The sequence below is a fragment of the Scatophagus argus genome, chromosome 16 (genome assembly GCF_020382885.2).
Source record: "Scatophagus argus isolate fScaArg1 chromosome 16, fScaArg1.pri, whole genome shotgun sequence".
NCBI classification, from domain to species: domain Eukaryota; kingdom Metazoa; phylum Chordata; class Actinopteri; family Scatophagidae; genus Scatophagus; species Scatophagus argus.
The window spans coordinates 8,275,833-8,287,066 of NC_058508.1; the positions used below are offsets into that span (position 1 = coordinate 8,275,833).

The 11,234-nt window shown below is 38.9% G+C and overlaps 1 protein-coding gene across 1 annotated transcript; it reads left to right on the forward strand.

Moving 5' to 3' along the window:
- Positions 1-3,042: 3,042 nt before the first annotated feature.
- On the forward strand, positions 3,043-10,696 carry si:ch211-157c3.4 (Lipopolysaccharide-induced tumor necrosis factor-alpha factor homolog-like). Its single transcript, XM_046416374.1, has 5 exons — positions 3,043-3,150; positions 8,262-8,311; positions 8,425-8,511; positions 8,666-8,867; positions 9,498-10,696. Exons 2-5 carry the CDS (start codon positions 8,266-8,268, stop codon positions 9,613-9,615), a joined length of 453 nt encoding a protein of 150 aa, XP_046272330.1. The 5' UTR covers positions 3,043-3,150; positions 8,262-8,265; the 3' UTR covers positions 9,616-10,696.
- Positions 10,697-11,234: the final 538 nt, after the last annotated feature.

Sequence of the window (11,234 nt, forward strand, 5' to 3'; positions counted from 1 at the left end):
ATATATATATATATATATATATATCATTGCCTTCATTCAAGTGAGACTTTATACAACACCTTGTGTGAGACTTTATCTGATTCACATAAAACATGAAAGAGACAGCAATAATGACTTAATTGTTGTATATGAAACAAAATGTGGATGCATTCGAATACAACAAGAGTCAAAGTGTTATGTTGTCCTCCACATCAAAGGATGAGAAAACTAAAACTGAAAGCGGAAACAGGTGTGTAGATAAAAACACAGTCAGATAAATAAGAGGAAAGATAAGTGTAGGGGTGGTGGTGGGTGTGTTTTGTTGTTTGTTTGTTTGTTTTTTGCCAACTTCAAGAAAAATTCATTAAATCGTTACATCATAGAACGAGTCAAAATGAGGGTGACAATACTCAGGTCAGGACAGTGCTAACATTCTTCCTTAATTAATATCTTTTCAGTAACTATTTGACATTGGATTCATTAGTAAACATTTGTAGATTTTTGGAAAGATGTTAATGTTTCAGATTAAGTGCTCTCTGTTGTGTAATGCTACAATATGACTAAGAATGAATGCTGCATTTTGCAGCATTTTGTTCAAATAATTACAGCTTTCTTCTTGTGCATTGCTCGTTGTCTGTGCTGCATTTACTGAAAGCAAAGTCAAGAAAAGGTCAGCACTTCAGAAGTTAAAAACAAAAGAAGCTCAAGTGTTTTTCTGTGAATTTAGTTGTATCAAAGTCTCTTTCTAAAGAACCCATCATGAAATATAGACTATTTTAATTTTTACATTAATTTTCCTGACTGTTTCTTGGAATTATCAAAAAAACAAAAAAACCCTGTTTTGTGTTTTCACTGCCTTTATTTAAAAAAATATACATGTTTGTCATGTTTGCTGTTTTCATACTCAACTATAATTAATCAATCTTATTATTACTATTTTAATATTACTTGTATTTCATTTAATTTGACCTTATACTGGTATGGACATGTATTAAGCTCAAAATTATAGTGTTTGAAGCACTATATAAAACATGTTTGAAAGTAATAGTTAGATATTGAAATAAATATGTATTCTGAGCACTAGCCTTAGTATCAACATTAATATTTTGTCAAGACTAGTAAGGAGAAAACAATATCAACCACTGCCCAGTAATCACTTAAAAATGTCCCACTTTATACAGAACATCATAACACACACACACCTCAGTCTTTTTACAGAATGTAAAGCTCTTGCTCTTGGGATTGGTCGAATCTCTGGAATGTTGTTCATCAGGCCCATCGAAACACACACTCACAGAGACGCACACACACACGCACACACACTCTATCACCTCACCCAATTGACATCATCAGTGGAGGCAACACCCCACACTTTCACACAGCCCTTTACTTTACTACTTTAGATCCTCCAGCTGAGGTGTCTTGGGTAGGAAGACCTGGAAAAATAGATGTGTTGTAGAAATAGAATAAACACTTGTTTACATTAATGCACCATTACATATGGATTTCCCTATAATTCAATCCAATATATTTGTAGCATTTGGAAATTTTGGGATCTTTATCACAAGACACAAACATTGAAACCTTCATGGTTCTGAACACATGTGCATGCAGCAATAGTCTGTCATGATGAAAGGTCAGGAGGGTTAATGTGGTCTGCCTTTGGAGGAGGACTCTGGGTTGACATGTGAAAATATATATGGCAGACATCAAAGTTATTTCTTCCTCAGTATACATGCAAGGTGTGTTTGTAGGTAAGGCACTCAACCCCCAGCGGGACTCTGTGAAATGGTGACCAATAGTAAAAAAAATGTGGTTGAACTGGACGCCTACCAGCTGAGTGAAAGAAAAGGCAAATCCTCCCAGAGCTGAAGTTCAGTGATGTTAACATAAGAAAACAGAGCAAGCTTTATCAGTTACAACTAAAATGAAACATCATCACAAAAACAGCATTAAAGCATCAACTTGCTTGAATTGAAGGCAGTGTGGTCATCCAAAACCAATCACTACCTCAGACTAACCTGGCATACAACGTCAAGTGGTTGATTTTTTTTTTCATGCAGTCATTTCTTTGTTTCATCATGTGTGGTTTATTTTGATAATGTTTGTTTAGAAATAAAACCGTGAAAAGAGCGTCATGCTCTTTATACGTCACGTCAGGCTTGAATAGCTTGACTTAAAAATGTACATTCTTTTTGATGGCATGTTAGACAAAGAGATTGCTAGCTCTCTATCTGTCTAATATAAGGTACAGCCAGCAGTTAATAGCGTAGTCTAGCACGTAGACTGGGAACAGGAAGTCCTCTATCTCTGTATCTTTATGTCTCATTTAATTTGGACAAAAACTTAAGTGTAAAAACATTGTTTTATAGTGCGTACACTGTATTCTTTTTCCAGGACCCTTAACTTCCTTGAATTTCCATTGCTCATCTGTCAGCTAGTCTGAGAAAAAAAAAATAGTCCAGCACATACCTGGTAAGGGTATTTTGTTATCTTTGGACTGAGCCAGGCTAGTTGTTTCCCACCATTCAGTCTTTATGCTAAGCTAAGCTAACTATCTGCTGGCTGTAGCTTCATAATTTAATGGACACCTATGTGAGAGGTTTCAGCCATCTTTTCTAGTTGTCTACAAGAAAGCAGTGATGCATATTTCACAAAATATCAAACTTTTGCTGGAACACACTCAATGAGTGCTTATGACCAAAACATGGCACAGGCCTGATTTGATAGCTGCTCATCGATTATTCATTTAAAGGCAGTAATGCAGCCCAGTATTTCCCCTTTCAACAAATTGTTCACTGATCTCACTGAAAAAATGTTTTGCAAACAACACTGAATTCTTTAAATATTGTGTGTGGGGTGTGTGTGTGGGGGGGCATAGGAAGAAGGAAAGAAACTGGTTATTCTTGCATCACACACACACACACTAAACAACCTCTCAGAACAAGTTAAAAAGAAGACCAACATAGCAGTTACACCTAAGCAGAATGAATGACTCATTCCCGCTGCATATTCACGTCTTTGTCAGTGAGGGCGGGGTTGTGGGTTGGTCCCAGGAGAAGCTTGTACAGGTACAGGTGTAGACAGGTGGATCTAAGTTACAACGTCTGGACTCTACATCAGCAGCAGCTTACACACATCTCTGCCTATTGACTGCAACACCAGGCAAAGGTAAGAATATCAGAAATGAACAGGATCTACAGGAGGAGGATTTGATTGACTGTACAGAGTCTCTAAGATAGGATCTAAAGCTGAAGGGGTTGGGGTTTACAGGTGTCAGGGTTGGCATTTGTGCAAAAGATGGCTGAGATGATTTCTATCCATCACACATCTAACTTCACATGTGGGGAAAAACAGGCCTCATGACTGGAGAGCTTATAGAGACATTTTTGTCAAAATGCTCAAACAGGAAATGATTCATGGTTTTGAGAAAATGAGAACAAAAAATGTTATCCAAGAGCAATGTACTTTGCTCAAAGGACAGAATACTCATCTCTTGATTTAATTAATGTGTAGTGACCTTAATTTTCTGTCTTGGAACGTAATCACAGGCTCAATAGCTTTTATAGGCTCCAGCACAGCTTAATAATCTTAATGTTGATGACAAATCCTGGACAGTTTTGTTGTTATTTGCCTTCTCTTAATGATTGTGATTACTTTTGTCATTGGCGAGTTTTGTATTTGAGGTTTCCAACAATGCATATGGACCATGGGTGCAGCTTTGAGTACATACAGCTGCGATAGTCGGCCCAACAGTCCATCTCGTGGTCAGTGGTTTAGACTCTTATGTTTAAAGTGAACCTTTCATTCAGCTCAACTACTATTCAGATCTGCATGGACGTTAAGCTCCAAGGCCATGAATGCATGCATCTGAGCCCTGCTGTGACACTGTATTTTTAAAAAGAAACAGTCTGTTGAAGAAGCATTATACCAACACTTTATGTTAAAAGCAGATTTTTGAAATTAGTGTAATGGACTAATGTGACTGTAGGTTTGTGAGTATGCTGCTGTCATAGTTTACTGTTTCACATTGCATGATGTGTGTTAACTGATATGGAGTTTGGGTCTTGATGGTCACAAGAGTAGCAGTAACTGTGGTAGTTACAGATGTTCACACAGCAGTAGAATAGTGGGATTAGTAGTGGAAACACCAGACATGACCATGAGATAAAATATTTTTTTCATATACAACTTTTTTATTATTATTATTATTATTATTATTAATGCTGTCACATCTTGAGAAAAGTTAATATTTATAGCTAATCTGACCAGTTATCATGCTTTAGTTAAAGCACTGAAAAAAGTAAATAAATACAAATGTTAGCAAAATATCTATAAAAAAAATATGTATTTTATTTTAGAGAAAAGTATATGATGATGCACTGAAAAAGGAAAAGCCTTTCCATTTACCTGTGTAATACAGTCATACAGTACATAAAAATGGAGAGCCATAGTCACAAGAACTAAAGGAACAAAACTAATGATTGATTTAATAACTCAGAATCATGAATTTATTATATAGTTTTAACATTTTTAACACCATATATATATATACCATATATATGTGATGTTGTGATGCTTAAAACTTTCTGATAAAAATGCATCGAATGTGTTGCATATATATATATGCTGGGCTGTATATATATATATAATATCACATATTTTAATTTCCAGGATGTTCTGGATCTTGTGAGCGCGATATACTGCCCAGTATTGTGCGCTGAATCCCCGTGTTGGGTTATTTTTCCGCGTGTCTTGGCTGATTTGGGGTCAGATCGGAGAGATTGGAAAAAATGGCGTTGAACTTGCTTTGATTTTTTTTCTCCTCCAAACAACAGCTGGAACAATGCCATATCATTCTCTTGAGTGTTATGAGATTGATTGGAAGATTTCCACTTTTAAATCACCCTCTCTCTTGCTAAATAATCACTAAAATGCATCACAAGCTTAGACAGCAAGCATTCCTCTCTCTCCCTGTCACACACACAGTCAGGTTTGACCAGCATAGACGCCACATGCAGTGAGGCCACACCTATCTCAGATGTGTTTCAGGGTGTCAACTGAGAGCAAGTTTCACAGAACCCAACAGATCAGTTTGTAGGTGATCAGCTCTCTCTAAGACACCAGGAAGTTACCAGACCGCCATCTGCCAGCACCACCACACACACTGTTAACCCATGATCGTGATCATACTTATTGTCACCCATATCTTTAACTCTTGTTTCAGGATGTGTTTTTAGTTTGTCAACAGAATAAGAGGGATAAAAGTTTTTCAGTGGCTCAGTAACAGGGCCCAGGTTTTCGATCAATCCCACCCAATTCTTCCTCCATTAGACTACATTCAGGCACCTGCCTCAGTGAAGAACCTTCGGAGAAAGCGAACTGTGTCTGAACCGAGGTCATGTGTCTCAGCCCTCTCTCACAGAGGACTTATTGTTTAATCAGCAGCCTCAAACTTCCCCCCTCATGCTTTCAAAGCATTTCTGAAATGTGGCAGATGAATTTTTGGAAAGCCACACCCTGTTCCTGCTACCATCAGCAGCTTTCTGTCCTGTGTGATGCCAGAAACTTCATAAAAATAACTATTTGGGTAGTGGACTCTGTATTGTTTTCTGCATTTGTTTGTTATTTGTTTTTTCCTGTCTGTGTATTTGTTTTATTTAATCCCTGTCAGGGTCAAAACAACGTTATGGTCGTGTTTTCAACACTTTTTTTTACATATGCATTCATACAAAGGGATTTTGAACGTACCATGAATGCTGCAGCCACTTTGCAGCGCTGCTCCAAGCATAATTTTGTTTCACTTTAAGAGAGATAAAAACATTTTAATCAAATCATCCTCCTCGGGAAAAGGAAAAACAAGACAACTGGGCTGCTAGGAACAACTTTGCACAACTTTACTTGACAAACTTGAACCCAACAGACCTAAAATTTTCCATTTAATGTTGCACCAGCTGCTTACACCACAGTGGAAAGAAGCCAACAAGCGAAACAGCAACTCAGCTGGTTATTTGACATTTGACAGCCCTCCCACTCCGACAATCACCTTCTACTGTCACTCTTTGTCAAATGACACACGTGTCTGGTTACTGCAGACAGACATGCTGGAGGGAATGGGCCTGGAGGGGACAGAGACATATTTTAAAAATACATTTAAGGTATATTTAAGATTTTAATAAGATATGTCATTAAAAAACAACATGAGGTCAGTGGTTTATTCATTCATGTATTTATTTATTTATTTTTTGCCTCACTCAACAGATTTCAGATTTTGCAGCAGTTTAGTCTGTGGTGACACACCCTCAGTCTGTGACACAGAGAAAAGCATGCAGCTCGTTCACATTCCTGCACCGACATATGGGTGTATACTGGCCTTGTGTGTGCCTGGTGTGTGTGTGTGTGTGTGTGTGACACAATGACAAAGCAGCCCATCATCTTCTCCGCTTATGTCTCCGCTTTAATGTATGTAATGAATGATGGCACACACTGAGTGTCAGTGTGTTCATATGGGTGAGAGCGCGAGAAACCGAGATATAAAGAGAGGATGTTACATGATAATCAAACTAGTGTGTACTCTGTGTGTGAGAGAGAGAGAGAGAGAGCTGAAAAAAGATGCTTAGTCATGCTGTGCTTTTGTTTATATGAAAAGAGAAACAATGAGGATAAGGAAACAAAAGAATTTTTCCCATATGAGATCATTATATAAAATTGGCCACATGACATTTGGTTTTCCATGTGCCTAAAACCAGGGAGAGACCATCAACATGCTCTGCTTTGGTGTTATTGATCAGTTAATCCATGGGCAGTTTATAGATCATTACGTGTATACATTACATTTGACCTACTCACATCCACACAACACTGTGATCATCATTAGACATGAATGCATCAAAATCTCACAAAATGAAGCAAAGTGACTCACAGCGGCACTTGAGTAGATTTGTTACCTTCGACCTCTAACAATAATAATAAAACAGAAGGGCAGATCATTAGTTCCATACCATATAGCTGACTAATTATCAAGTGATGACGAGACAGCGTTCGGTCATTTGTGGGTCAGATTGGTCTCACATGACCAGAGAACTAATTGTGTTTTAATGAGGTCATGTCGCAGTCTGAGAGGATCGGGCTCATCTTAGTCCTGAGCTGCAGAGTAATAACAATAATGACTGTTGATCTTCTAGACTGACATCACAGACACTGACTCCCACTCCTCCTGGCCGCCGTCCTCTGGTTTTGGCTGCATTTTGTGTCTCACATTCCTCTTTTGCTTTGTCAGTCATTTTTAGCACAGTGGAGGTGTGGTTTGGTTGCATGTCAAAATGTAGCAGATACTGATGTTCTGCGTTGACGTGCAAAGGACTTTAGTGCAGCTTGTTCATGTAGATAATGTTTCTTTTTTTTTTAACATATGTCTTCTTCTAAGTATGCTTACATCAAGTTGTGGCAGCTTCTTCAGAGGAAGTCAGAAGTCTAGTCTGATGGAGTTTTATGATAGAATACATTAACGAAGACATTAACACGTTCCGTTATGAAACTGCTATTTTGCTGACCAATGAGTTAGCATTTTTATGAATCTGTTATAAGAGTCAGCCTTAAAGTTATAACCTGTAAGCCATTCATTATAACTCTTGACTGGGTCTCTTGTCATTTTCATTCAAATTACTGCTAATGCAAAACCAACATTTTCTGCAGCTGCTGTTTGAAATACTGTATATAACGCCGTCAATGTGTTTTCCTCCTTATGTTTTGTTAGCTGCACAAAGCTGTTGAGTTTTCTCACATTGTTTAAAGAAAGTTGTATAAATGAATCCCCGTGTCCTCTCAGCAGGTGTATCTCTTGCTAAATGTTCAGTACAAACAGACAAGGAGGGTAAAAAAAAGAAAACATACCTGAAACATGTCAGTCATCACACCTCAGACAGGGTCCCACCCAGGCGTTTCCCACCAGGAAACAGATACTGACAAGAAACATCCACACTATGCAGTATATTCACCCTGCGCCGAGAACTAATTCATCTGTTTAGGGTAAACGTGTCACTGAGAGGTGACAGACCCATCCATCATAGCCTGACAGGTGTTTTTAGCTCAGTCAGTCAGACTTTGGGTCCATCTAGTGGTAGAAAGCAGCACTACATTTCTCTTGTAGTGGGTTGGGGGTTGATGGGGTTATACTGTTACAGTGACAAGACAGATCTTAGGTATTAGTCTTAGTTTATTTTGTCTTTATTGCCAATCAAGAGGAACACCTTTTGTAACAATCCTGCTCTCTCTTTGTGCAGCACAATGAGTGCAGACGGAAAGAAAGAACCTCCTCCATACATCATACCAGGTAAACCCCAGCGCACCGTGCTCTCACACATCATCATCGCCAGCAGACTGGCTCAGTAAAATGTTTCTGACATACCTCTTTTGTTTATTCCTTTCTCCTTCCTCTTCCTCTAGTTGAAGGTCAGGGGGATGGAGTGAAGGTTTACCACCTCCACAGTCCGTTCACCCCTCCAGAAAACTCAGCCACAAATGTCACACCAGGTAAGCTCAAACCTGAAGGTGCACTTCCTGGAAACTCTGCCAAGAACCTTAGCTACACTTCCTGTACATAGTTAAGTAACCTTCTTGCTTCCTCCCCTCATCATCATTTTCCCCTCACCCATCTCTCCTCTGGGTGTCTCTCTCCCTCATTCAGTGTACACCAGCGGAGGAGGCAACCTCGGTGCAGGTCTTGAGTCTGGAGATGGTAAAAGGAAGTTTGTGAGCTATGACACAGCGCTGGGGAATTCTCCTGGCATGACGACCTGCTCCTCCTGCCAGCAGCAGGTCATGACCAATGTCACCTACAAAGCAGGGACATACGCCTGGCTGATGTGCCTACTTTTCATCTGCTGCGGGTGAGCGTGTGATTCAGGGCGCCCGGCATTGTTTGGCCCTTTGGGCGTGGCCATATTAATCTGCTTCAGGGCTCTAGGGTGAAAATTGCTGTTGGGGCCCCACAGAGCATCTTACCTGTCCCCATGAAGTACAGCACCCCTATACAGAGCAGATATCAGCCAGTACAGGTCAAAGACAAGGCAACACAGACATGAGCCCACACATTTAATGCAATGTGAATGTGTCTCTATCCCAAACCTCAGCAAAGGTTCACAAAGTGTGATAGATGACGCTGTCCATGTTGTCTAAAAAGCTATAATAGTGTAGTGTAGTGTAGTCGTTAATAATTGAATGTCATCTCTTGAAGGTCATTTCTGCAGCATATGTCAACATCATCTTATCTAATTGATGTTATTTTTATTATTTAGCAGAATGAAAATGAGTAACAGGAAAAAAGCTGCCACCTGGGCCTGATACACTCATTCAGTGGCTGTAATAAGCTTTGGCAGTTTGGAAGTTTTTTGTCAAAAAGATGCTTCAAAGAAAATCTAAACACTGTGAAGGGTCTTGTTTTTTTGGTTTTGTTTTGTTTGTTTCTTTGTTTTATAATATAAGATTCACTTCCCACTCATTCTGTTTGTGTGTGACAGGTTGGTCCTGTGCTGCTGCCTGATTCCTTTCTTCATGAAAAGCTTCAAGGATGCATACCACACATGCCCCCGCTGCAACAGAGTCCTGCATGTTGAGAAGAAAAAATGCTGCAAATGATGAACATGAGGGCATAAATGAAGCCATGGAAATATGAAATAACATCCTGCTGCCGTAGTCTGTATTTGGGATGTAACTTATTTCTATGGATGAGCCATTGCAATATCAGAGGCAAAATCAAGCACCACACTATTAGCAAACAGACTGGGAGGGATTGTCTTGTCCAAGCTCTCTTTTAAAGCTTTGGCAAGTAAAATCAAGCACACCGCATGCACTTTTTGGAAGTTATTTTATTTTTCCCATTGCAGCATTAAAACTTTTATCTATTACCCTACTCAGAAACATCTGCGTACATTAAGTTGTTCAAATGAAGGCTTGTACATAAACTTCATCAAATACATTAGATTTGTTCATGAAATTCGCTGTGGATAAATTCATAGCACCATAAAACAGCACAATATTTAATTAAACCACAGCATCGGGCACAAATTTGAAAATTTGCTCATCTGAAGTTGTTGCACAATAAATTTGTGTTGGCATCGTTTCTCAACACTCCAGAATGAAATTAGATCGATGTGGCTTGTTTGTGTTATATTTATATGTTGTCTGTTATTGAATTACTCTTATAATGCTTTTGTGATGGGATGTAGGGAAATCTGAAATTGAAGTTCAAAGAAAAGCTTATAAAATGTATAACAGCACCGAGCTGTTGTTTTTTTCAGACCATTTTAATCTTTACTTCCAAATAAAGATTTGTCATGGTAATTTGTTCCAATGCAAAGCTCAATGCAAAATTAATCCAGTCCTCCACTATGATGAGATGCGTGTATCGGCAGTCAACTTTTGACACCATTAAGTTTCAGTGGAGCCACTGATCAAGACACCTGAAGTGGAGAATTGTTTGATTATTTAAAATACTTTTGTGGCCATCTCTGCAGGTGGAAAGCAGTCAGACAAGTTATTTTTGTCTGATTGCTTTTTTGTTCTAGCTCGTTGAATTAAAAATCTGAAGGATGCAATTCCTTGACATCTGTTCTCACATTGTCCCCTGGGTGAAACCAAGTATGCTTGGACTCTGTTATATACTATTATAACTATTTTATAGCATTATTACTTTAATAAAAGTACACTATATAGACTATACGGGACCATGCTGTGTTGTGTCTTCTGTCTGGCCCTCCTCTAGAGAAGTCAGAGGTCTAGACCAACAGGGCCGCCTTCTAGACCAACAGGGCCGCCTTTTGTACAGTACTTGAGTAACTTTAGCCTACTTAATTGCATTACTCCAGAGCTGGTGTTTCTATTGTCAGACTATTTTTCCTTATTGTTAGTGGCTGCTCTGGAATATTCGGTTATATCAGTCTTCTTCTTTATAATCTCATTTCTGAAGGTTAAGCTGGTGGTGCTGCTGGTCTGTCCATCAGTTGGTCCACCACCTCAGTCCTGACTGAAATAACCAATGACACGCCAATCAGCTTCAGTGGGACTTTGTTCCGATGGGCAAATGTTAGATGTTAGCATGCTAGCGTGCTAACCTGAGACAGTGAACATGGTAAACTTTTATGCCTGCAAAACATCAGCAAGTTAGCATTGTGTTATAATCAGCAAGACTGTACACTTGGTCTTGTTTACACTGATTCACTTAGCCTGTTAGACTCATTTTGATACTCATGAGCACC

What these genes read in the sequence shown, in the direction of transcription:
- si:ch211-157c3.4 (XM_046416374.1), top strand. Translation starts at nt 8,266, where the DNA reads ATGAGTGCAGACGGAAAGAAAGAACCTCCTCCATACATCATACCAG. An exon ending in TCCTCCATACATCATACCAG is followed by an intron (nt 8,312 to 8,424) that starts GTAAACCCCAGC and finishes CTCTTCCTCTAG; the next exon opens with TTGAAGGTCAGGGGGATGGA. An exon ending in CTACTTTTCATCTGCTGCGG is followed by an intron (nt 8,868 to 9,497) that starts GTGAGCGTGTGA and finishes TGTGTGTGACAG; the next exon opens with GTTGGTCCTGTGCTGCTGCC.